Below are 26,304 nucleotides of genomic sequence, written 5' to 3' on the forward strand. Positions count from 1 at the left end.
GATCCACACACAGCACCCAAGGGTCCCCACCAGGTGCAACCAGGCCCAGGAGTTCCAGCCAGGAGAATAGTTCTCTGTCTGCACTGCAAATGACCTCTCTGCCTCGTCCTAACTTAGGTTAGATAGGCAAGGCCCTGGGTAATGCCATCATGGTGGTCTTCTCAGCCTTCGCTGGGCTCCCCATTTCTCCTTTCCAGCAGCCACAGCAAGGTCATAGTGAAAGCTGGAAGACCTCCTTTGCTGTTAAGCCTCTAGACACCTGCAGATACTCTCCAGGGATATGGCCATGCCCCTTGGGGCCAAGCCATTGCTTTCATAGAACATGGAGCCATAGACTGCTGTGTCCATTGAGCCGCAGAAGGCGTAGAGGGCATTTATTCATTGAGGGACGAGCCCTGACCAGGGGTTGGGAGGCACAGGGTGTTCTGGCCCCTCTTGCCATCCCTGTGCAAGATTAAGGGAAAATCACATTATCCTTCTAGCCTCAACCTCTTCATGTGTCAAGTGAGGGGATTTGACTAGACACCCAATCTCTAAGAATCCATTAGGAGGCCATAGTGGGATTTCAGCCCCCAGAGCAAAGCTGAAAAGTTTGCAGCAGACACCCTGAGACAGCGCTTGTGCCTGGTTTGAGTCACAAAGGTGACTATTGATTATAAGGGAACCATTGTTCCGGCTTGCCTGGGACAGCCCTGGTTGGTTCCCATTGCTGCTCCGTAGTTGGTAATAGTGCCTCTTTCACTCTCAAAAATGCCCCAGTTTGGGTGATATCTTACCTGGCCACCCTACTGATGGTGATATGAGAAACGAGACTCGTCTGCCTTCCCCACACTCAGCCTGCCCTGTGAGGATGCCTCCTCTGCCTGAGTTACAGGAGGCCTTTGACTTGCTCAAAGAACAGCCCTGGCTGCGTTGTGACCTTCTGTTGGCAAAAGTCAGTCACCCTGTTTGCCGGGGGGGGTGTCATTTGAAGACGGAGGTGACCTTGTGCACCATTCACTGCCCCTGTCTGAAGTGCACATGAAAAAGCTGTTTTCAAGCAAGACTTTGCTTCCTGCAAAGAACTTAGATATTTCTTCCTCTCTGCCTGTAGGGACTCTGTGACGGACCACATCTCCCTTTCCTCTTTGACTGTAGGAAAAACTGGAGGAACCTGCCAGAATGATCCTCCTAGCTATTTCTTGATGGAGTAGTCATGGCCATGTTAGACTGTGAGCCTCCACAGCCTGGGGTGGTGGTTTTACCTTCAGCATGAAACCCAGGCTTGGGTCAGCAAGGGAGATGCAAGCCGCGAATGGTGCCCCTCCTGGCCACCTTCAGAGCCCAGGGCCAGAGAGAGAATAACGCTAACCCGGGAAAAACCTATCCCTTGGAAAGCTCATCCCCGAATAACACACCGGCACCTCCCCCTGCACCACAGGAGGACCAGCTGTAGGACAAACCCACCTTTGTCTCGTGGCATCTATATCCACTAACATGTTGGACTCCATCACGGCCCTGAAGCACAGTTGAGGCAGGACTTGATATTATCCCATTTTACAGCTTGGGCAGCTGAGGCTTCGCAAGCTGACCCTGCCTCAGAGGCCTCCCCTCCCCAACTGCCCTGCAGTTTGCGGAACACCACAGGTGACGTTCAAGTCACCCAACGCCACCGTGAATGCGGGTGAGGGAGGTTCGGACCATTGCTTGGGTGCTTAGAGTCAGGGGCTGTGACTTCTGGTCGAACCTCCCTGGTTAACCTAGTAGGGATATCAGCACATCTCACAGACTCCCGCTGCACGGGCCGTGGATAAGTTGCAGTAACTGTCTCTTCTCTTGTGTGTGTATTTCTGTGTGTGTGCTTTTGTCAAACAGAAGAGCGTGAATTCCCCTCTGCGGCCACTGATCTCCAACACGGGACCAGAGGGGAGCAGGGGCCGGCCGGAGCTGCCCGAGGCACCCAGCGTGGCTTGTCTAGTGCGGGGACCAGGGATGATCGGGCCGTGCACACAGATGTCTCCAGCCTCCAACCGTTCGCATAGCACACAGGGGACTCGTGGGTGGCCATTTGCCACTGCCAACTGAAACACTAGGATGGCAACGTTGACATCCTTCATGACGTTTCCAGGACAGACATTCAGGCAGAAAGTGCTGGCGCATTTTCTGTCTTCGAAGTAGAGGGCCATGCCTCACCAGTGTGAATAGTTTGGGCCCCGATGACCTCCTCCGAGTCCGCTCGCAGCCAGTGACACTCGCAAAAAAAGTAAAATAAACAAAAAACAAAACTCCCAAAGCCCATCTTGGGTTTGGCTTCCGGCAGCTCTTGACCAATGTGGCCAAAGCCAGACGCCTCCTTGGGACACTTGGATTATTCCTAAATGCAGCCTGCCCCGACCCTCCCTGAATAGCATCTGAAGTCTCTGTGGAGGTCATGGATCCTGAACAAAGTGTCAAGGGCACCAAGAAGGCTGAGGGAAGTCCCCGGAAGCGGCTGACCAAAGGAGAGGCCGTGCAGGCCAGTGTTTCGTCCAGTGCCCCGTACCCAGGCAGCGGCACGACTGCCACCCCAGAGGGCCCCCTCCAAGAGCTCCTCGCCCCGCAGCCCTTCCCGGGCCCCTCGTCGGTTCTTAGGGAAGGCTCTCAGGAGAAAACAGGCCCTAAGAGGTCCTCCATTGAAACCTCCGTCCCCATCTCGAAGCTTCCGCAGCACCCTCTGACACCAGCATTCATGTCGCCCGGCAAACCGGAGCATCTCCTGGAGGGGTCCGCGTGGCAGCTGGTCGACCCCATGAGACCTGGACCCTCAAGCTCCTTCGTGACCCCTGGGCTCCATCCTCCAAGCCAGCTCCTGCCTTCCCACGCTTCCATCATCCCCCCCGAGGACCTGCCTGGCATCCCCAAAGTCTTTGTGCCCCGTCCCTCCCAGGTCACCTTGAAGCCCCCAGAAGAGGCGCCCAAGAAGGAGAGGAAGCCGCAGAAGCCCGGCAAGTACATATGCCAGTACTGTAGCCGGCCCTGCGCCAAGCCCAGCGTGCTCCAGAAACACATCCGCTCGCACACGGGCGAGAGGCCCTACCCCTGCGGCCCCTGCGGCTTCTCCTTCAAGACCAAGAGTAACCTGTACAAGCACAGGAAGTCCCACGCCCACCGCATCAAAGCCGGCCTGGCCTCCGGGGTGGGCGGCGAGATGTACCCCCCGGGGCTGGAGATGGAGAGGATCCCGGGGGAGGAGTTCGAGGAGCCCACCGAGGGGGAAAGCACAGACTCAGAAGAGGAAACAGGCACCACGTCTGCCCACCCCACAGAGCTCTCCCCCAGGCCCAAGCACCCCCTCCTGTCCAGTGGCTTGTACAGCTCTGGGAGCCAGGGCTCCAGTCACGACCGCTGTTCCTTGTCCCAGTCCAGCTCAGCCCCGTCGCTCGAGGACCCCACCCCGTTCTCGGAACCCTCCTCCGAACACCCCCTGAGCCAGAAACCCGAAGACACCCACACGATAAAGCAGAAGCTGGCCCTCCGCTTGAGTGAGAGGAAAAAGGTGATGGACGAGCAGGCGTTTCTGAGCCCGGGCAGCAAAGGAAGCACGGAGTCTGGATATTTCTCCCGCTCTGAGAGCGCCGAGCAGCAGGTCAGCCCCCCGAACACCAACGCCAGGTCCTATGCCGAGATCATCTTCGGCAAGTGCGGGCGGATCGGGCAGCGGACCGCCATGCTGACAGCCACGTCCACGCAGCCCCTCCTGCCGCTGTCCACCGAAGACAAGCCCAGCCTGGTGCCTTTGTCTGTGCCCCGGACGCAGGTCATAGAGCACATCACCAAGCTCATCACCATCAACGAGGCCGTGGTGGACACCAGCGAGATAGACAGCGTGAAGCCGAGGAGGAGCTCGCTGTCCAGGCGCAGCAGCATGGAGTCCCCCAAGTCCAGCCTCTACCGGGAGCCCCTGTCATCCCACGGCGAGAAAACGACGAAGCCCGAACAATCACTGCTGAGCCTCCAGCACCCGCCCAGCACCACCCCCCCTGTGCCTCTGCTGAGAAGCCACTCAATGCCTTCCGCCACCTGCACCCTCAGTACCCCCCATCACACCTTCCGAGGTAGCTACTCGTTCGACGACCACGTCACCGAGTCCGAAGCCCTGAGCCGCAGCACTCAAGTGCTTACCTCCCACCCCCGGATGCTCAAGCGCCAGCCGGCCATCGAACTACCTTTGGGAGGGGAGTACAGTTCCGAGGAGGCCGGGCCCAGTAGCAAAGACACAGCCTCCAAACCCGCGGACGAGCCGGAACCCAAGGAAAGTGACCTCACCAAAAAGACCAAGAAGGGCTTGAAAACGAAAGGGGTGATCTATGAATGTAACATATGCGGTGCTCGGTACAAGAAAAGGGACAATTACGAAGCCCACAGGAAGTACTACTGCTCGGAGCTGCAGATCACAAAGCCCGTCTCTGCAGGTGCTCACGTGTCCCCAGAAGCCGAAAAGAGTCAGGCTGAGCACGAGCCCTGGTCCCAGATGATGCATTACAAGCTGGGGACCACCTTGGAGCTCACTCCGCTGAGGAAGAGGAGGAAGGAGAAGAGCCTCGGGGATGAGGAAGAGCCGCCTGCCTTTGAGACGACTAAAAGTCAGTTTGGCAGCCCCGGGCCGTCCGATGCTGCTCGGAACCTTCCCCCGGAGTCCACCAAGTCACCAGCAGAACCGAGTAAGTCAGTGCCCTCCCTGGAGGGACCCGCGGGCTTCCCGCCGAGGACTCCCAAGCCAGGGCCTGGTCTCGAGTCGGGGAAGGAGAGGAGAACAACGTCCAAAGAAATTTCCGTCATCCAGCACACCAGCTCCTTCGAGAAGTCCGACTCCCTGGAGCAGCCCAGCGGCCTGGAAGGGGAAGACAAGCCCCCGGCCCCGTTCTCCTCGCCCCCGCCCGCCCCACACGGACGCTCCGCCCACTCCCTGCAGCCCAGGCTGGTCCGCCAGCCCAACATCCAGGTCCCCGAGATCCTGGTGACGGAGGAGCCCGACCGGCCAGACACGGAGCCTGAGCCACCTCCCAAGGAGCCCGAGAAGACAGAGGGATTCCAGTGGCCCCAGCGCAGCCAGACGCTCGCCCAGCTCCCGGCAGAGAAGCTTCCCCCTAAGAAGAAGAGGCTGCGCCTGGCAGAGATGGCCCAGTCATCGGGGGAGTCCAGCTTCGATTCCTCCGCGCCCCTGTCTCGCAGCCCCAGCCAGGAGAGCGGTGTCTCTCTGAGCGGGTCCAGCCGCTCCGCCTCCTTCGAGAGGGATGACCACGGGAAAGCCGAGGCCCCCGGGCTCTCGTCCGACACGCGCCCCAAACCCTTGGGCACCCACATGCTGACCGTCCCCAGCCACCACCCGCACGCCCGAGAGATGCGGAGGTCAGCCTCAGAGCAGAGCCCCAACATTTCCCACTCCGCCCACATGACCGAGACACGCAGCAAATCATTCGACTACGGCAGCTTGTCCCTGACAGGCTCTTCGGCGCCGGCCCCAGCGGCTCCCGCTGCCCCGGCGGCCCCCACAGCCCCGCCAGAGAGAAGGAAATGCTTTTTGGTGAGACAGGCCTCTCTGAGCAGGCCTCCAGAAACTGAGCCAGAGGCCGCCCCCAAGGGACGACAGGAGAGCGAGGAACCAAAGCCCTCATGCAGTAAGCCTTCCGCCAAAAGCTCACTGCCCCAGATTTCCTCAGCAGCCACCTCGCACAGCGGGCACCCGGGAGGCAAGAGCCAGGGGCAGGACAGACCCCAGCTGGGGTCCACTCCGCCCTACACAGAAGCTCTGCAGGCGTTCCACCACCCCGTTGCCCAGCTCCCCCTGCATGAGAAACCCTACCTGCCCCCACCCGTCTCCCTTTTCTCCTTCCAGCCCCTCTTGCAGCACGAGCCAGGACAGTCTTCAGAATTCTTCTCCACCCAGGCCATGTCCAGCCTCCTCTCCGCCCCGTACTCCATGCCACCGCTTCCTCCCTCCTTATTTCAAGCCCCGCCACTTCCCCTCCAGCCCACCGTTCTGCACCCGGGCCAGCTCCACCTCCCCCAGCTCATGCCTCACCCAGCCAGCCTCCCCTTCCGGCAGCCCCCTTCGTTTCTTCCCGTGCCGTACCCTGCCTCGTCGGCACTCTCTTCTGGGTTTTTCCTGCCTCTGCAATCCCAGTTCTCGCTTCCGCTCCCCGGCGACGTGGAGAGCCATCTGCCCCAGATCAAAACCAGCCCGGCCCCGCTGGCAACGGGAACCGCCGGCCTCTCCCCCAGCACAGAGTACAGCAGCGATGTCCAGCTGTCCCCCGTGGCTCCCCCGGCCAGCTGCTCGGCACCCACATCAGCCCCCCCGCTGACCCTGCCCGCCTGCCCAGACACCATGGTATCCCTGGTTGTGCCCGTCCGCATTCAGACCAACATGCCGTCCTACGGGAGTGCCATGTACACCACCCTGTCCCAGATCCTGGTCACCCAGTCCCAGAGCAGCTCAACAACCGTGACTCTTCCCAAGTTTGAGGAGCCCCCGTGCAAAGGGACAACTGTGTGTGGGACGGATGTGTACGAGGTCCGGCCTGGGTCGGCTGGGGTGAGCGAAGAGCAGAGCAGAGGTTTCCCGACTCCATACTTGAGAGTGCCTGTGACATTGCCCGAAAGAAAAGGCGCCTCCTTGTCCTCGGAGAGCGTCCTGACCCCAGAGGGGAGTTCTTCAACGGTTGGGGGGAGCAAACGTGTCCTTTCACCAGCTGGCAGCCTTGAACTTACCATGGAAACCCAGCAGCAAAAAAGGGTGAAGGAAGAGGAGGCTTCCAAGGCAGATGAAAAACTTGAGCTGGTAAAACCATGCAGCGTGGTGCTCACCAGCACGGAGGACGGCAAGAGGCCGGAGAAATCCCACTTGGGCAGCCAGGGCCAGGCCAGGAGGGAGCTAGAAACACTGTCCAGCCTATCCTCAGATCCGTCTGACCCAAAGGAAATCAGTCCCCTTCCTCACTCCTCGTTGTCCCATGTGACGGCCCCAGGCTCAGAGGCTTTGAAGGAATATGCCCAGCCATCCGCTAAGCCTCACCGAAGAGGGCTGCCCTCACTGAGTGTGAAGAAAGAAGATTCCAAGGAACAACCTGACCTCCCTCCACTGGCACCTTCCAGCTCGCTGCCTCTGTCAGAAACGTCCCCCAGACCAGCCAAGTCGCAAGAAGGTACGGACTCAAAGAAGGTACTGCAGTTCCCCAGCCTCCACACGACCACTAATGTCAGTTGGTGCTATTTAAACTACATTAAGCCAAATCACATCCAGCATGCAGATAGGAGGTCCTCTGTTTACGCTGGTTGGTGCATAAGTTTGTACAACCCCAACCTTCCGGGGGTTTCCACTAAAGCTGCTTTGTCCCTCCTGAGGTCTAAGCAGAAGGTGAGCAAAGAAACATATACCATGGCCACAGCTCCGCATCCTGAGACAGGAAGGCTTGTGCCATCCAGCTCCCGCAAGCCCCGCATGACAGAGGTAAGTCTGCCTTGTTCTCCTTCTCCTTGCTGTATTGCTGAAGCCTGTGCTGAGCTTTTAAAGGCACACTCTCCTCAAGTTCTATTTGCATCACTAGAGCAGAACGAGTGGGCAGATTTCCTCTCTGTCAGCTGTGACTGACCACCGTATGAGAAAACATATTTATTGGGTTTCTTTGTGTGTCCCTCATTGTCAGACTAGATACATTTCGATAAAGTAAGCTTTAAAGTGATCCTGCTTTCCCATTAGTAGCTTCTATTGTAAAAGCAAAGACACCATCTGAGTCAGGACAAAAAAAAAAAAAAAAAAATCTCCAAAAGACTGAATCGGAAACCTTGGCTGATGGGAAAGTCTGCAGCAATTTCAAAACTTTATGCCACTGCCCATGTTCCTTCCTTGTCCTGTCAGCCTTTTCCTGCTTTTCTTATTCTCTACAGCTGCTATTTCCATTCTCTGGTTACCACTCAGAATCTTCCCATTCCCAGAGTTTCTAGAATTTGGCACAAACAACTCCTGAAATATTTCTTCATTCTTTTCCACCAGCTGGCTGGAAAAGGAAGTGTTGGCTGCAATGCTCCCCGTCACCAGTAGGGGGCAAGATCACTCACAGCTGTGCTGCATGGCAGCACCTTTCCCTAAGGGTTCACACGTACTCCTCCGTTGCCTCTGATCTGAGGCTGCCCAGGAGCCATAGAGTGACCCCTGCAAGTTCAGGAAATTGGAAATTTGATGGTTCCAACTTTGCTTCAGATACCCAAACAGCTCCATACCCTGATAAGGCCAGCCTAAGGACCCCGGCCGTGCCATGTTGGCCGATTGACATTGTTCTGTCGATTGAGTAGCCTCAGTGTGCCAGGCGCTGTGCTGGGCCCTTGAATCCAGTCAGTGGTTATTTCTACTTATGAGGCAGGAGGACCATCCCCTCTCTATAGGTGAGGGACCCAAGGGTCAGGGGTGAGAGAAGTCAAGGCCATATATGGTAGATATTTGGCAAACCCAGAATTTGCACTTAGATCTGACTCCAGAGACTCAATTTTTTCTTCTTCCAAATATTTGAGGAAAGAAGGCCGTAAAAGTGACGGCAAATTTTAAAATGTTCATCAGTGTGTCTTCAGGCCAGATGCTTTGCTCAAATCAGGCATAAATCCACTAAACTAAATTCATCTTACAGATAAATGAACAAAACTGTGTTCTGGAACTTCTCCTGTGTTTGCATCCTCCTCTTTTATCATTGAGTGAAATTTGTGCACTGAGTTTGTCCTTAGCTCAGCTGGATATGCTTCACAGGATTGTTTCCCAGATGTATTCTCTGACTGTCCTGTCAGTCTACGGACATCCCTAAATGAGATTTCCACTTTTGCCATAAAGTGGCAAATCATGACTGATTTGCTCTCCTGTGTATCTTGCTGGCTACGTCTACTCCCAAAATGCTTTTATACTTATATTCATGCTTACAGCTTCTTGTGCACCTGCTGTGGGCCAAGTGGTGTGCTAGACTTCACTTTCATCCTCACAACCACCTTGAAAGTTAGGGTACTACATCACCATTTTATGGATGAGAATGCCAACGCACAGAGAAGTTAGGTAACCTGTACAGGGCTGCACGGGACATGGCGGAGCCTGGAGTCAAAATTAGACCTCACTCCAGAGCCCTTTCAAATGATCTGGGCTGCCTCCCCGCTTTAATGACTGTATACTAAAAGGCCATTTACGAAAAAGTAAGAGTTAATTTAGCTTAATGGAGTTCAGCAGTCTTTTGCTTAAAATGCCGCTTTCATAAAATGAGCTGAAACCTGCAAACTTTTTCTCGGAATAACTCAACAGATTCACTGGCAGATTTCCTGCCAGAAGTGCGCCAATCTGGTGCGTTAATATTAACTGCATGGCCCACTGCTTGATGCCTTGCTACAATTACACCTCTCTCTCTCTGGCCACTGCTTGCATATCTCCCGTGATGGGGAGCTCACCCCCTCTTGGTACAACCCAACCTATCTTTGGACAGTGCTCCAAGGAAGTTCTTTACTGTACTGAGCTTGTAGCTTCTGTTCTCTGTTAGTAGCTCTGAAAAGGCCCTTCAGGTTATCTTAGCATTTTAAAGATCTTCCAAACTGTCTTCATGAAGGTCTAGGTCACCCTATCGGGTTTGAGTTTGGTCATAGGTACTTTTTTCTGTACATAAGCCCTGGAGGAACTCAAGCTTATACAAAAGTTCATGTGGGAGCCACATTCCGACCATTCCCCAGGTTTCTCCTGCTTCTTTCTCCTTGGGGATCATTTTGACAACCACATATAGCAGACAGAAGGAATAAGGATTCCCGTGTCAGGATTCCCAGATTTGAATCCCACTGCCTCGCTTACTAGCTATGTGACCTTGGGCCAGCTACCTACTCTGTCTGTGCCTTGGTTTCCTCATCTGTAAACTAGAGATACCAAAAATACTTAGCTCATAGGACTGTGGAGATAAGTAAGTGAGTTAAAATATACAAAGTGTGTTTAGAACAGTACTTGGCACATTGGCACTCAATAATCGTTTTTATGATTGAAAGACAATCATAATATTGTCTTTAAAAGCCAACATGGAGCCCTGGCCCACCTGCTCCGTTCCAGCAGTGTCTCCTGATAGAGTGGTTCATTGCCACCCAAACCAGCCTCCTCCAGCTTAGCCCAGAGATCACAGCTGGTTGTGAGAGAGAAGTCATCCATCGGCCTGGGGGAGGCCCCTTGCTCATTCTGTGGGTGGCCCAGATGGCAGGCTGAGATAGGAGTGAGAACAGCAACTCTGGAAACCCATGGGTATTACACGAAGTCAGCTGCCTTCTGCCAAAGCCGCGGTCCATAGCCTCACTTGGTTTCCCATCTCCAATTCTGAAGGGACTGTTTGGGGGTGGGGGTGGTCACTGAGTCTTAGGCATTGGCCCTGACCTGGATCTTCAGGATGATCTAAATCCCCTCAGAGGTGAGCTAAACCCAGAAAGATGAAGTAATCCACCCAAAGGCGGCTCAGCACGCACTAGCCCATGTGGAGCCAAAACTCAGATTCCCTGATGCCCAACCAGCTACCTTTCTGCTCAGCCCAACCCACCTTTATAGCGGCAGGTGTCATGGCTGCCACAGGAGCCTGGGGCTTAGATCGCCCCCGCCCGCCGAGACATGGTTGCTTCTCCCACTGGCTGTAAACCTGACCTTGATTGACAGCAGCATAAACGAGGGCGAGAATCTCACTCCTGGCACCGTGGGCCCCAGGCCCCAGCCCAGCATCACTGCTCCCTATTCAAGGGTATGCCCACCTGCTGCTGCCATCAGAGGGTCTAGAGGACCTGTTGCTCTCATGAGCCAGCTCTCCCCACTGGGGCCCACAGCTCTGTGAAAAGATCGGGTTCCCTCAGACTACCAGCCAGAGCCTGCACACCCCCCTCCAGGTGCATGCCCATCAGTGAGCATGGTCAGGGCCCTCGGGACGCCTGCACTCTGCTCCCAGCAATGTCCTTAACTTGGAGGGTGACCTTGACTTCCTGATCTATAAAAGAGAACTGGACCAGTTCATCTCCAGGATGGAGTCTTCATTTATTTGCTCCGCATTCCTTACCCATCCTCTCTGAGGCAGGCCCTGTTTTGGGTGCTGGCATGACCGAGGACACCAGCATAAGGACCTGTCCCCAGAAGGTCCTAGACTAGTGTGAAAGGAAAGGCAAACACAGCTCCCGTGGGAAAGCCTGGTCTTCCCAGGAGAAGGACCTGGTCGGAGTCCCAGTTTTGACACTAACCACGTGGCCTTGAAGAAGGGGCTTCACCTCTCTGGGGATCCATTTCCTTCTTTCTGCGAACTGCAGCTACTAACGCATCTGCACAGGGTCGAGGGAAGAGTAAGTGAGCTACACACACGTTAAGAGTAAGCGTGCAGTGCCATCAAAGGCACCGTTCTATGACTACCGTTTAACAGCAGTGATTTTGTCATTCTGCGGTGGGCCAGGTTCACCTCCCTTCGCTGGTTTCCCCGGAAGGCCAGAAAGATCTAGCTAGAGTGCAGAAGTCAGAAGAGAAGCGAGGGAAGCCGGAGGAAGATGCTCCTGCCTCCAAAAGAGGGGAGCCAGCGAGGATCAAAATCTTCGAAGGAGGGTAAGAATCATGTTCGGTTTGCAATATTTGGTTCTGCTTCCTGTGGAGTAAGAGGTGGCACCGTCTGTGTTGAGCGGCGGTGAGCGTCTCTCCCGGCGGGGCTGTGCCCACAGGTGCTTGCCCGCAGGCGCCACGTTCGTGGGACTCGAAGGCCACCTCGGTTTCAGAACGCCGGGCTCTCTGGTGGGGGATGGGAACGGGGCGTCTGCGAGGACTGGAGCAGTCTGGGTCTTTCTCCAGCCCCTTCGTTCTCCTGATGCTGGCCGGGTTTCTAGTCCCTGCATTGGGGCCGCTAGTCGTCTCCTAGGTCCTGTCTGGACTGCCATTTACCTTGGTGCGTGTTCCCCCCAAAATCACCTCTGTCCTGCCCAAGCGGCCACCTTGGCCTGCCTGGTGTCCCACAGGGGACTCGGGCTCTGCCCGCAGGCTGTTTGCAGGGCTGATAATGAAGGCAGTGCTCGCACCAGCTGTCTACACCCGTCTCCATTCTGACTGGTCGGGGTCCGGGACTCATCGGTTGGTCAGTGTTTGGAATATCACCCCTGGTGGTTTACCTTTGGTGCTTGTCTTTGGAAACCTAATGATCCAGACATCTCAGAACTCACACTCTGGGGCCCTCTGGGCTCCGGAAGGGTACCTTGTTTCGGACTTGCTTTGTGGAAGTTTTGTGCAAGCTGTGTTCTATGTGACCATGTGTTTGCTCCCCGGGATATGGGTGTCTGTAAGCAGATCCTGTGGTGTCTGTCTCAGGGTCCTGTGTCTGTGTCTCCAATGTGATCAATGCAGCCCTCCTCGTACCCAGTCCCAAGGGACAACGGCATGAGGGAAAACCTACCTTCCAAGAAGGACAGTCCTCACGGACACCAGCCAACACGGGGTGTCACTGGGGGCCCGCCATTCCCTAGCACCTGGAGGTGCCGAACTCACAAGGTCAAAGCGGGAGGTGCTGGACTCCTCTCTTGGTTGGGGAAAACAGAGGCGGCCAAGTTCCCGGTGGCAGTGGCCAACAGGGGCTGTCAGCAGCGGGTGTTTGGAAACAAAACTTGGGGAGTTGGGTTGTCACGGTGACATCGAGGGGGTTGGGGATGACAAAAAATGGCAGTGGTAAGAATACCACCCTGTAGGGCAGAAACATCCCACCCAGAATTCCAATAGTGGCTCCATTGGGAAATACTAGATCAAAGGTTTTTCAAAATACTGACCCTCTTTCCAACTGGGGACAGACCAGTTTCCTCTCCTGCTATTTGAATAGAGCGCCCTCTTGTGTCTCTGTGTTCTCATATCATTGGGTACTTAAAAGGCCCCCTAAGACTTTCATCCAAGGATTGATGCTTCTGGTCACAGGGACTTGCCTTCTTTCCTCTTGCTGCAAGGGACGCCAGGGTGGCTCAATCCATTAAGCGTCTGACTCTTAATCTCAGTTCAGGTCTCGATCTCAAGGTTGTGAGTTTCAGCCCCGCGTTGGGCTCTGCGTTGGGTTCTGCGCTAGGCATGAAGCCTTCTTAAAAAAAAAAAAAAAGAAAAGAAAAGAAACAAGAAAATCGCCTTGCAGAAGAACTGTCTGTAAGGCCCTGAGGGGCCGCTGAGTGATAGCTGGTGTGCACAAAGAGGTTTGCTTCTTCCCTGAGAAGCAGCTGCCCCCAGACTGGAGGTCGGGTCCCCGAGGCGGCTCCCTGCTGCCCTTGTTCCCCTGGGAAGCCTGAGTTCCGGAAGGACAGCTGGCAGGAGCCTCCCCTGATCCGGTTAGTTCACATCTCCAGCTACGTGCTGGAGTCTCTCTGCCACATGGTCTGCCTTCAGCTGAAACGTGGAAGGTTACACCCGAGTGCCCTTCTCTTCCTACTGCCTGGGCATCGGTGCCCCCCCACCATTGTCCCATCCAGGTTGCCATTTAGTCCCACCTGCTCTCTTCCAGAATCTCCCTCTCTTTCCAGGTCCATCCTCCCTGCCCCTCCCACTTACCTCTCTTCCGCTCAGACAAGCCCTCACGTCTCCAGCTCGGTTTCCTCATGTGTTAGAGGGAAAAAACAACATGCTCTGTTGATCGGCGGAGGATCCTGTGCTATGCCACCCATGGGCCGTGGTTCATGGCACTGAGCATTTTGTCACTACCGTACCCATCTCATGTGTCTCCCTCCAGGATGATCTCGCTCTGTTCCGCAGGCTGTGAGACATGTCCTCCTCATTCCCTCAGCTTGTCACATCCAATTTGAGCGCTTCAGGGTCATGTAGTGTCACCCATCAGATTCTCTTCTCCCGCAGCCCAGCTGTCCCATCTGGGCCCTCGCTGCACCTCCCATGCCCCACTTCTGGCGACCCCTCTATATCCATGGTTCTCTGGGGGCTGGTATCACCCCCCCCCCAGGAATGTTTGGAAATTTGGAGAGAGTGATTTAGGTTGCCATATACCTGGGGGCACCTCCGGCATTTCATGGATGGAGTCAAGGATGCGACCATCCATGCAACCAAGCACAAAACCACTCAAACTGCCAGGGATGTCCCCCACCCAGAAAATGACTATGCCCTTCAAGCAGACCCATCTGAGGTCCACAGTTTTGTCTTAGATCCCTGTCTTCCTTTTTTCTTTCCTTTTCTTCCTCTCCTCCTCCCTCTCTGCCTCCTCCTCCTCTTTTTTCTTCTCCTCCTCCTCCCCCTCCTCCTTCTTTCCCCTTCTTCTTCTTCTTCTTCTTCTTCTTCTTCTTCTTCTCCTTCTCCTTCTCACAGCAGACATTTATATTTCACTTCAGGACACATTCAACAAGGGGTTCTGTTCCTAAGAACCACTAAGGCATCTAGGGCGACAGAGACCGAGAGAGGAAGATGAAAAATAGCCAGTTATGCACTGCCTCCTACAGCTTCCACCCAGAAGCTTCTATTTTCTTGCAATGGCCAGGGCAAGCCCCGCAGCCTCACCTGCTGCATGGGGGAACCAGAGGTACTTGGTAGGCAGCACTGACTACTCCGGTGGCTTTAACATACATCTGCAACTTGTTTTTACTCAACAGTGTTTTCGAGATGTATCCTTGTTGATTCACATAGATCTGATTCATAGCAGTGAGTCAATAAGCCAGACGCAAAGAGTAGATACCATGGGACCAACACTCATGAGTCTTTTTATCATTAATCAAGCTACTCACTAGTCTCCCTACCTTCTTCTTGACCTCCAACCCAGCAATTGATCAATTAATCAATCCATCAAGGTGGGGCCATTTATTCAGTGTCTTGTGGGTGCTCTGGGCCCGAAGATACCCAGAGCCAAGGGGATAAACCATGGTTCTGCTCTTAAGGTGCTTGGTGAGTGGTTCAGGTGGTAGCACAAGGCTGAGGTGTGGATTGCTCGTGTTGAGATGCTCACAGCAGACAGGGATCCCTGGGTCTAGAGAAGCCAGAAGAGGCTTCCTGGACAGGGTAGGGCTAGGCCTGGAAAGGTGGGTGAGACTGGGACAGGCCAAGAGGGAAGGTAGCTCAGTCAGCAGTCTGAAAGTAATGGCGACCCACGTACTTGGTCAGACTGATTTCTTTTGGCCTGAAGTGTTCTCCCTTGTCATCACTTATCTCCTTGGTTTCAAACATTGTCACTGCACCAGTGGCACTAAATCTGGGTCTCCGGCTAGAACCTCATTCCTGAACTATACGCCCTTGCTTCTGATGCTTCCTGGGCCCCTCAATTTCAGCATGTACTGACCAAGCCACCAACAGAATCTTCTACATCCAGACCTTGGATGATGTACTCAGACGTTCACACTCAAAACCTTAGTATCATCTTGGACACCTTTTCTCCTGATCCCCCCCCACCTTCCAGTTAGTCCCCAAGTTCTGGTGTCCACACAAAGTTGTCCACGACTCAGCTATCATCTCTCTTCATTCCCTGTGCCGTGTCTCTGGCCTCCCTCTCTCCAGCCTTCCAGGTTGGTGCCATTGAGTGCCTTTGATCATGGTTCTGCCTATCAGACTTCAGCTTCAGGGCCTTCTGTGGCTGCCATACCCACAGAATCCAGTTAAAACTCAACCTGATCTTCCTGGACCCACAGTCCCACAAGCCACTACTGTCCATTACCCTCTGGGCCTGCTAAACTCTGCCCTGTGCCAAATCTTGTCCAGCCTTCAGAGACAGTACTCAACCCTCTCTTTTAACTAACGTCCCAGGTCCCTCCACACTCCCTAGTCCTTTGTGTAACTTCTGGAATAACATTGGCACTGGAATTCATTCCAGGACCCCTCTTGACTTGGGTCCTAGGCCCTTGCTTTGTACACCTATGCATCAGTTCCTATTTATTGCTGGCACCCAGAGCCCTCTCTTCATTTCCCATCACTTCCACACCTGAACAAAGCCTGCATTTTCCAGACAGCCTCTGGAAGCGCCCATCAGGAATGTGTTGGCTCTCTCAGCCAGCACCTATGCATTTGGCCTTCATTGTTTCAGAAGGGCTCCTTTGTTAGGGAGTGTTGTTTTCACACATACAAAGTTATATTGTTCATGGAGGGTAATGCTTATATTGTCCTAACTCAAGTTCACTTGTGGCAAGGAAAGCTGGGAGCTTAGCCCCAAGAGCTGGTGTGGAAGAAGGAGAGGTTGGAATCCATAAGAACTACCCGGCTGCTGAAAGTAGTCATCCAAGCTTTGAGGAATGGGGAGGTCGGTGCTTAGGTCTGAAGAGAATGATGAATTCAGACAGTAAGAGCCAGGGGAGCCAGGCCCAGCTGAGGTGGGATATTGGGAAAGGTGGCCATGGGCAGGGAGCAAGGGATTGGTATGTGTGGGGGGTATTCACATGTTGCCCAGGGCTGCTCCTGAGCCCTTTGGGCATTTATCAGAACAAAACCCACCCCAGGCCCTGCCAACTGTAGGACCTCAGCTACTGGGCTGAGAGAAGACCACCTGGGCTCCTATTGGAGGGTGCTGGATCCCACCTCTTCTCACCTACCCCAATATACCGCAACACATCACTCCAGCCATTGGTTCTCTCCTGACCCATTTGATTCAGCATATCCAAACTTAAAGTTTCCCACCTTAAAAACACGCCTTTAACTGAAGGGTCTATATCACCAGATTTCTCTGCTTCTCTTTAAAGGAAAACTCCAGAAGGAGTTGACTATACTTGCTTACCTCCGTGTCTTTCCTCCCATTCTCTCTCAGTCCATTCCAGGTAACTGCTCCTGAAACGATCAATAGTGCCCTCCACCCTGTAGAATTCTGTGGTCGGTTCTCACTTCTTCCCTGCCCTGTCAGTAGCATTTGACACAACAGGTCCCTCCCCCCTTCCTTGAAACACTCTGTCCATTGGTTTCCAGGGTGCCATCTTTCTTGATCCTTCTCTTCCTTTGCCAGCGGGCACTTTCTCATCATCTTTGATGGTTGCCCGTCGTCTTCTGATTTCTAAACATCAGGGCTCCCAGGGCTCAGCCCCTGGTACTCCCCTTTTCTCTGTCTAAACTCCCAAGGTGACTCTATATACCGTCTGTAGGCTGATGACTCCCAGACTCATGTGTCCAGCTGGACTTCTCCCTGGGGCTTCATGTAAGTCTCCAGCCATCTGTGTAATTTCCACTGGTGTGTTCAGTGAACTCATCCTTAGAACAACACACACAGATACTGAAGAGCCACGGTGACTCATTGGGTTCTTGGTACAATTGTTAAAGAAATTAAAATTTTACTTAATTCAATATTGCCCCACTTGAGGGAGTTCTATTTTTAACAGATGTGCTTTTCTGTCTCATGTATTTTCATTTCTAATAGCTGAACTTATTTTATTCAAGCCTAAGAGTTCATGCAATACACCCAACACGTTGTTTTATGGTGCACTTATATTTTTTTAAAGTGTGTGTGTGTGTGTGTGTTTATAAAATAGTCACTTAAAGAGAATAGTTTTAATTTTTAAAAATTTGAAGGTCATTTTCTTTCTCGATAATTTTTTTACAAACTCATTTCTTCTTGGACTTTGAAACCTACACGTGTGTCATTATTTTTCATCCTGAATTTCTGAATTTCTCCGCTGTCTATCCCCCATCTTTCCGTGATCTCCAGATTATGGATGAGGTTGAATTATCTCTTTGGTAATAGGTGTGATGCCTGTATATGTTTTGAGGAACAAATGGATTAAATTAGTAATTAAATGTGATGAGTTGGAGCTTTTTGGACAGGTGTAAGCAGTACAGTCATCAGGTGAGCCACTCTAAAAATGCAAACTGGGGGGGGGGGGGCGCCTCGGTCGGTTAAGTGTCTGACTCTCGGTCTCGGCTCAGACCATCATCTCACAGTTGGTACCAATATGGTTCGAGCCTCGCAGTGGTTCTGCACCGACAGCACAGAGCCAGCCTGCTTGGGATTCTGTCTCCCTCTCTTGCTGCCCGCCCCGCTTCTCGCCTTTTCTCTCTCTCTCAAAAGTAAATACATGAACATCAAAAAATAAAGTAAATCTCCAACCTGGAACAAAAAAACGCATCCTGCCGAAAAGTGGGTAATGTAAAAGCTGTGATGTATGACAAAGGCAGAAACACCATGTACCTTACCACACGCTCGCTGAATGTCCTTTTGAAAGTCCCGTTAATGGCCCAAGGAGAAGGGGGTTTCATGTCCATTAGCAAATCTTGTCAACTCAACCTTTGAAACCGTATCCAGAATCTGCCCATTTTTTTCACGTCTCCTCGGTCAAGCCACTGCCGTCTCTCATCTGGATGATCACAGTGTCCGATAATCTCCTGCTTCCCCCTTTCTCACCACAGTGCATTCTCAACCCAGCAGCTACAGTGATCCTGCTTAATGTCAACAGACCCTGTCACTGCCGTCCTGCGCCCTCCACAGCCCTCGAGTGGCCTATGTGTGCCAGCCTCAGCTCCTCCCTGGCCACTGCCTGCCACTCTACCCCTGTTCCCTGTGCTCCAGCCAGTGGCCTCTTTGTTCTTTGTCAGACATGCCTCTGCCTCAGGGCCTTAGCACTTGCTGTGCCCTCTGCCCAGAACACGTTTCCCAGGAGTCCCATGGCTCCCTCACTTCTTTTAGTCACCCTTCAGCGAAGCCTTCCCAGACTACCTACCCACTTGTGCCCTTTTCTGGCATTTCTTTATTTCCCTTCCCTGCTTTATTTTTTTCTGTGTATGTACTAGTTTGTTTCTATTTCCCCCACCAGAATGTAAGCTCTGTGAGAGGGCAGGAATTGTGTTTTGGTCATTGTTGTATCCTTGATGCTGAGAAAAGTGCCTGGCACATAGGCAAGGCTAGAGAATGTTTATTAAATGAAGGAATCTCCCTCCAGCATGGTCAGGAGACTGCAGGTGAGGGACAGGTCCCTGGACTCAGAAGCTCTTAGAATCTGTGAGCAGGACTGAGGCTCTGGATCTCCGGAAGGAGCAAGGACAAGAGTCGGGGCTGAACCAGGCTGAGCACATGGGGTCAGGCTTGGTCTGGGGAAGGTAAAGTCAGATGGTCTCAGTGATGGGGCCAGCATCTGGGGTTGGGAGCCAAGGTCCTTTAGTTGCTGACCTTCCCTGCAAGTGTTAAAGGTCAAAATGAAACATGGGATGCCAAAAAGGGCTGGCTTGTGGGCAGTCAGCTCTCAGGCCAGGGCCTGCCCTGAGCAGATCCCTTGTGTCCTTGGGGCCTGGGGAGAAGTGGCCCTGGGTGCCCTGCCATGGCTGTGGTGCCCAAGTGAGTCCAGGCTTCTGGGGCCCTGTCTTCTTCCTGAGAGGGCCCCAGTGCCTTGATGCCTCCTGAATTCTCAAACTCCTCCCTCTAAGTGTGGACACGCAGCCCCGAGTGTGGCCCCAGGGGGCAGGGGAGTGAATTGTCCAGCCCCATCACATGTGCCCACACTGGATTTTATTTTCATTCTCCTCCTCCTCAAGTCCTCCTCATCTCTCCTAAGCAATATGACCTGGACTTTGGGAGGGAGGCATGGAGGGCAGGATACGGCAGAGTCCTTGTGAGACATCCAGTGGCTGAGACCAGGAAGATGGCCGTGAAGCTGGGGAAGGTAGCTGTAGGACTTCGGATGAATCGAATATGAAGGTCGAGGAAGAGAAGCTTGGCCTCTGGAATGGCTGCCACACTTCCGGCTCGAGTGACAGTGGATGGATGCTGGTGTCATTTACTGAGATGCACAGGGATGGGAGAGGAGAGTGTAAAAGAGGTTTAAAGAAGGGGAGATCAAAACTTGGTGGACATGTTAATTCTGAGATGCCAGCGTAGGTCCAGGGGTTCAGGGAGGTGTTTGGCAATCCGGCCAGTGAGTCTGGCATTCAGAGGACAGGCCTGAGCTGGAAATACACATTGGGGATATGCATTTGTCAATGCACGGATGCTATTTAGAGGCTAGGTCTGGCGAGGGTCACCTGGGGAGACAGAAGGAGAGAAAAGTAAAGGGCATCCAGGACTGAACCCAGGATCCACCAGCTAGAAGCCAGTAGAGACAAAGCTGCAAAAGAGCTTGAAAGTTGGGGCACGTGGGTGGCTCAGTCAGTTAAGCATCCAACTTTGGCTTAGGTCATGATCTCGCAGTTCGTGAGATCGAGCCCCACGTTGGGCTCTGTGCTGACAGCTCAGAGCCTGGAGGCTGCTTCGGATTCTGTGTCTCCCTCTCCCTCTCTGCCCCTCCCCTGCTCACTCGCGCTCTGTCTCTTTCTCAAAAATAAGTAAACATTTCTACAATAATAATAATAACAATAATAAACTGAGGGATCCTGGTGCTGCTAGGAAGGACTTCTAGCCAGGGCTAGAAATGGTTCTGGAAAGGAGGGGCAGAGTGCAGGAGCAGAGCCCTGGAGAAGGTCCAGGGGTAGGGCCAAAGCAGTGTTGAGAAGGGGGCACTTCTCTATACAGCAGGAGGAAAGAAAGATGGTGGCCGCCATGCAAGCAGAATTGAGGATTTGAGCTGGGAATTAGGGAGGGTTCTTTCAGACCCAATCCAGGCTCTGGGTCTTCACCAACGATAGACTTGTGAAGGGCCATTTTGAAAACAAGGGCAAGAGGAGCACCTTGGTGGCTCAGTTGGTTAAGCATCCAACTCTCAATTTCAGTTCAGGTCATGATCTTGCAGTGCGTGAGTTCAAGCCCCACATGGAGCTCTATGCTGACAGTGCGGGGACTGCTTAGGATTCTTTCTCTCTCCCTCCCTCTCTGCCCTACCCCTGCTTGCTCTCTCTCTCTCTCTCTCTCTCTCTCTCTCTCTCTCTCAAAATAAATAACTAAACTCTTGAAAAAAGAAAAAAATAAAGACCGGGACACCTGGGTGGCTCAGTCGGTTAAACTTCTGACTTCAGCTCAGGTCATGATCTCACAGTTTGTGGGTTCGAGCCCCACATTGAGCTCTGTGCTGACAGCTCAGAGCCTGGAGCCTGCTTCAGATTCTGTGTCTCCCTCTTTCTCTGCCCCTCCCCTGCTCGCACTCTGTCTCTCTGTCTCAAAAATAAATAAACATTTAAAAAAGTTAAAAAAATAAAAGAAAGAAAGAAAGAAAAGAAAACAAGGGCAGGAAATTTCTGTTCCCAGGAAATCACTTAGATTCCTGAGAAAGGTATTCCTTTGTGAAGATTATCGCCTCCGGGCGCCTGGGTGGCTCAGTCAGTTGAGCATCAGACTTCAGCTCAGGTCATGATCTCACAGTTCATGAGTTTGAGCCCCTCATCAGGCTCTGTGCTGTCACAGAGCCTGCTTCGGGTCCTCCGTCCCCCCACCCCTGCCCTTTCCCTGCTCGTTCTCTCTAAATACATAAATAAACTTTTACAAATTAAAAAAAAAATTTTTTTTAATTTTTTTTCAACGTTTATTTATTTTGGGGACAGAGAGAGACAGAGCATGAACAGGGGAGGGGCAGAGAGAGAGGGAGACACAGAATCGGAAACAGGCTCCAGGCTCTGAGCCATCAGCCCAGAGCCCGACGCGGGGCTCGAACTCGCAGACCGCGAGATCGTTACCTAGCTGAAGTCGGACGCTTAACCGACTGCGCCACCTAGGCGCCCCAAAAAATTTTTTTTTTAAGATGATTCCCTCAAATAAAAATACAAGCATCCCGCATTTTACCGGGCCTCGCTTTGTTGCGCTTCGCAGATATTGCTTTTTTGTACATTGGAGGTTCAGGACCTCAGTGGAGGAAGTCACTGCAGACGCGGTAGAAAGAGCAGAACAGGAATTGGCAGCGGAGCCTGACGCTGTGGCCGAATGGCTGCAGTCCCATGAGGACACCTGAAGGGACGAGGAGCTGCTTCTTAGGGATGAACAAAGACAGGGCTTTCTTGGGGTGGAATCTCCTCCACACACAGCGAAGAGACTGCGAGGATTGTTGAAATGACAACACAGGATTTAGGATACCACCTGAACTGAGTTGATAAGGGAGTGGCAGAGCGCGAGAGGACTGACCCCAGTGTCGAAAGAAGTTCTACCGTAGGTAAAATGCGATGAAACAGTGCCACACGCTACAGAAACATCGTTTGTGACAGGAAGACTCAGTAGAGGCCGCAGACGTCATCGTTGTCTGATTCTGGGACATTCCCACGGCCACCCCAACCCCGAGCACCCCCACCCTGACCAGTCAGCAGCCACCGACACTGAGGGCTGTGACTCTCCCCCAGCAAAAGGATTACAACTTGCTGAAAGCTCAGATGATGGTTATCATTTTTTTTTAGCAACAGAATGTTTTTAAATTTAGGTATGTACATCTAGACATAATGCTTATTACCCACTTACTAGACAACGTATGGCGTAGCGTAAACATAAATTTGTACACATCGGGGAACCAACATGTTCACCTGCCTTGCTTTGTGGCACATTCTGGAAGTGAACCCGCAGTATCTCTGAGCTGTGCTTGTATTGGATGTTAGTCTAGTTAGCTTGACTCTTGGGACTGGCCTGGCATCTTTCTCCTGAGTGCTCGAAGGACCTCCCAGGGAACACTCACTCTAGGCATTAGAGAAAGCTGCTTATGTCACTACGAAACCCAAGTCACGGACAGTTTAAAAAAAAAAAAAATGCATGAAAGCAAAATGGACCAGAGGAAAGACATATTGATCATGGGGCAGACTGAGTGTCTGAGTGGGCTGGGGCCAGAGTCCCCGGAGCCCTGAGGACTGTGGGAGAAGACCTAAATGCATCCTATTAAAATTTAAAGGAGAATCCATTTCTTAAGCAGCCGCTGCCTCTGGGTTCCTGTAGGGGATCTAAGGCGGCTGGGGACCCAGCCTGGGAGGAGGAAGTGCGGGGAAGTGGGCGCCTCACCCCAACACGCTGAGGCCCCTGAGAGCTGAGGACTCAGCATCCACTGGGCCTGGACAGCGTCTGCCTGAGTCCTGGCCTCTCCTGTCCTGGGGAATCCGGCCCAGAGCCCAGAAGGAAGGTGGCTTCCCCATCTCTCTCCTGTGGGAGAAGTGGCCTCTTAGGGAGCAGCGACATGCACATCCTCTCTCTCATTCTTTCTGTTTTTATCAAAGTTACACATGCACAGAATTTACAGAACCAGATTATTTCCAGGGCGCCTGGATGGCACAGCTGGTTAAGTGTCCAACTCTTGATTTCAGCTCAGGTCACGATCTCACAGTTGGGGAGTTCGAGCCCGGCGTCAGGCTCTGCGCTGATGGCACAGAGGCTGCTCAGGATCCTGTCTCCCCACCTTCTCTCCGCCCCTCCCCTGCTTGTGCTCTCTCTCTCTCTCCCTCCCAAAATAAATAAACTTAAAAAAAATTTTTTTTAAAAACAGCCAAATATTTCCGTAAATTTTGTTTATGGAGAAGAGCAGTACCCTTCCTCTTTGTTTAGTTGTACGTCTCTAAGAAATGGGCCTGGGCGGCTGCCCCAGTAGGGCATTTCAGCTTTAAGTAGTAATTAGTGACCCAAGAGCCTCTCTGCGTTCGTCACACGCCCCCTCACTTCCCCACCTCTCATTAGAGTAGCACATACATAATTCACAGCTAAGTCACATAATGAACTGCGGTTTCTTTTTCTTTCCTGTACAACGTTTCTGTTTTCTCTGCAGATAAAAACTGTGTGTGTGTGTGCGTGTGCGTGTGTGTGTGTGTGTTCACTTATTTTTCCATGTATTTATTATGGATTCAATTCATAGCCTCAATTCAACCCTCACCAAGACGGCGGCACGGGCAGTCTGTGAATTCCATCTTGCTGACACAGGCCCCTTCCTGCTCCCTCTGCCTGGGGCACAGCTGCCCCCCTCCCCACTGAGTCACCCTTCACCACCCCCCAGCGCCCCCCCCTCCCGGAGATTCTCTTCCTCCTATATTGGCTCTCCCCTCTCTGGGAACTCACATCTTCCTTTTCCTTTTCCTCATTTACTTCCTCATTTTTGCAGAGACCAGCCTTCTGTATAGTGTTCTGGAGAAAGTGTCTCTGACAGGTCAGTTTTTTCCTGTTCCATTCTCTGCAACCCTCTCTGGATCTTCCCTTCCCGCTCAGAACTATGAAAGGTCACCCGGGTGGCTCTTGGTGCGGAGTGGTCTGCCTCCGTCAGTGACCCTTCCAATCTGACACCTTGGGGGGCTTCAGCTTTAAGAAATGATCTTGCATTGCTTCCTCGATGACGTCTGTCCCCTCTCCCTGGATCTCCTGTGGTTTAGGGCTGGGACCTCCTGGCTTGTTTCTCTGATTTTCATACCTCTCTGTCAGATTTCCTATCTCTTTGTCTTTTCGCGTGACATTCTGGGTACTGCCCTCCATTTTGTCTTCCAGCCATTTTGTTCATGTCTGACATCACATTTTTAATTTTCAAGAGCCCTTTGTTTTTTTCCTGAATGTTTCTTTTTAATAGCATCCTGTTCTTATTTGATGGATCCCGGTACCTTCGCTTATCTCCCAGAGGCCATGAAGGTCAGTTGTCTTTGGTTTTAGTTTTCTTTTCTACACAATGTCTGCTTCCCTCAGATTCCTTTTTATCCCTGTTTGTCCCTTTTTTCAGGTGCCTCCACTTGTTTAAGACTGGGAGGCTCAAAGCTGACCGGCAGCTCCGGGTGTGAGAGGGGCTCGTTGTTGGTGGGCATCCCAGTAGATGTCCATCTAGGCTGTTCCCCTGGGGTCTCTGCAGTGGCAGGGTCTTTAGGTCTTTCTTCTTGGGCAGAGCCCCCATGGAGACTCAAGTGGCCTGGCTAAAGGGTGTAGGGTTTCTATTCTGGGAGCCACAGGAAAGAAAAAGGTGGGAGGGAGAGGGGAGAAGAATCCCAGCATTCAGTTGTACATCCCCTTCATCTTGATGGTGTCTCTGCCTGCCCTCAGCTTGCCTGACGCCTTCCTCAAAGGCCTCTCGTTTCATTGTTTGCAGAGAAACTTCCAGACTTTCTCTGGGCTGGAGGAGGGGTGGTCTCCTGGCTGCTAGAGTTGAGGAAGGGATGGGGGTCTAAAAACAGTCATCTTGGGAAGCACCTGGCTGGCTCATTTGGTAGATCATGTGACTCTTGATTCTCAGGGTTGTGAGTTTGAGCCCCATGTTGGGCGTAGAGATTACTTTCAAAAGTTAAAAATAAGTTATAAAATAGGGGCATCTGGGTGGCTCGATTGGCTAAGTGTCCGACTCTTGATTTTGGCTCAGGTCACAATCTCATGGTTCATGAAATCGAGCCCCATGTGAGGCTCTGTGCTGACCACAAGGAACTTGGGATTCTCTCTCTTGCTCTCTCTCTGCTCCTCCTCCACTGATGCTCACTCTCTCACTCTATCTCAAAATAAGTAAGTAAACATCAAAAAGTAAAAATAACAACACATATATAAGTAAAAATAAAAACAGTAACCCTGGGGCGCCTGGTTGGCTCAGTCAGTAGAGCATGCAACTCTTGATCTCAGAGTTGTGAGTTCCAGCCCCACGTTGGGGGCAGGGTTTACTTAAAAAAATAAATTAAACAAAGAAATAAGTAAATCGCCAGCTCCTGTCATTCCTCTGTCCCTGCTTTTAAAAATATAAATAAATAGGGGCGCCTGGGTGGCTCAGTCGGTTGGGCATCCGTCTTTGGCTCAGGTCATGATCTTGTGGTCCGTGAGTTCGAGCCCCACGTCCGGCTCTGTGCTAACAGCTCAGAGCCTGGAGCCTGCTTCGGATTCTGTGTCTCCCTCTCTCTCTGACCCTTCCCGCTCACATTCTCTCTCTTTCTCAAAAATACAAAACATTTTATATATATATATATATATTTATATATATATATATATATGTGTGTGTGTGTATGTATATATATATGTGTATATATATATACACGTATATATATATATGTATTTGTATATATATATATATATATATATATATATATATATATATAAAATCAGTCATCCTTTTCTTGATTCCCCCCACCCCATCTCTAGAGTCCTTGAGAGATCCTATGGTGGAAGTCGATTTGGTTCTCGTATTCCCTACTGTCAATTTAAGATTCCACTTTCTTGAACCTGCAAAGTCTTTTTCACCCATCCATCTCTTTCCAGCTTCTGAAAGCTTTATTGCCAGTGTCCTCTCCTACCCTTCCCTTTTTTGTGGGGTTATTATGCCAAAGGGAAAGAAAAAGAGAGGAAGGGGGAAAGAGAGAGAAGGGCAGAGTAGAGGGGGAGAGAGGTGGCTGAGGTAGAAGAGAGAAAAAAGAAAGAATGCTTTCCCCGCCATCTTTAATGACAGACTACCAGTAGAGCTGTTTTTAAATACGTCTCGGCCATGGAACTCATTCTTCTGAGGAACCCCAGGGAAAGCCACCCTCTCAGGCTCCCTAAACTCCTAGGAGTCAGAGGAGCACAGGGCAAAGTGCCAGTTCTA

At 52.3% G+C, this 26,304-nt stretch overlaps 1 protein-coding gene across 8 annotated transcripts in view; it reads left to right on the forward strand.

Annotated features, from left to right (window-relative positions):
- Positions 1–26,304, forward strand: part of HIVEP3 (HIVEP zinc finger 3) — a 475,566-nt gene that overhangs the window by 410,327 nt on the left and 38,935 nt on the right. For all 8 annotated transcript variants that reach the window (XM_047869023.1, XM_047869024.1, XM_047869022.1 and 5 more), the window contains 2 exons: positions 1,855–7,468; positions 11,439–11,584. In XM_047869023.1, the coding sequence (XP_047724979.1) occupies positions 2,411–7,468; positions 11,439–11,584 (5,204 nt within the window). In that variant the 5' untranslated portion in view covers positions 1,855–2,410. The remainder of the gene's footprint in view (positions 1–1,854; positions 7,469–11,438; positions 11,585–26,304) is intronic.

This window comes from Prionailurus viverrinus, chromosome C1 (genome assembly GCF_022837055.1).
Source record: "Prionailurus viverrinus isolate Anna chromosome C1, UM_Priviv_1.0, whole genome shotgun sequence".
Lineage (NCBI taxonomy): Eukaryota > Metazoa > Chordata > Mammalia > Carnivora > Felidae > Prionailurus > Prionailurus viverrinus.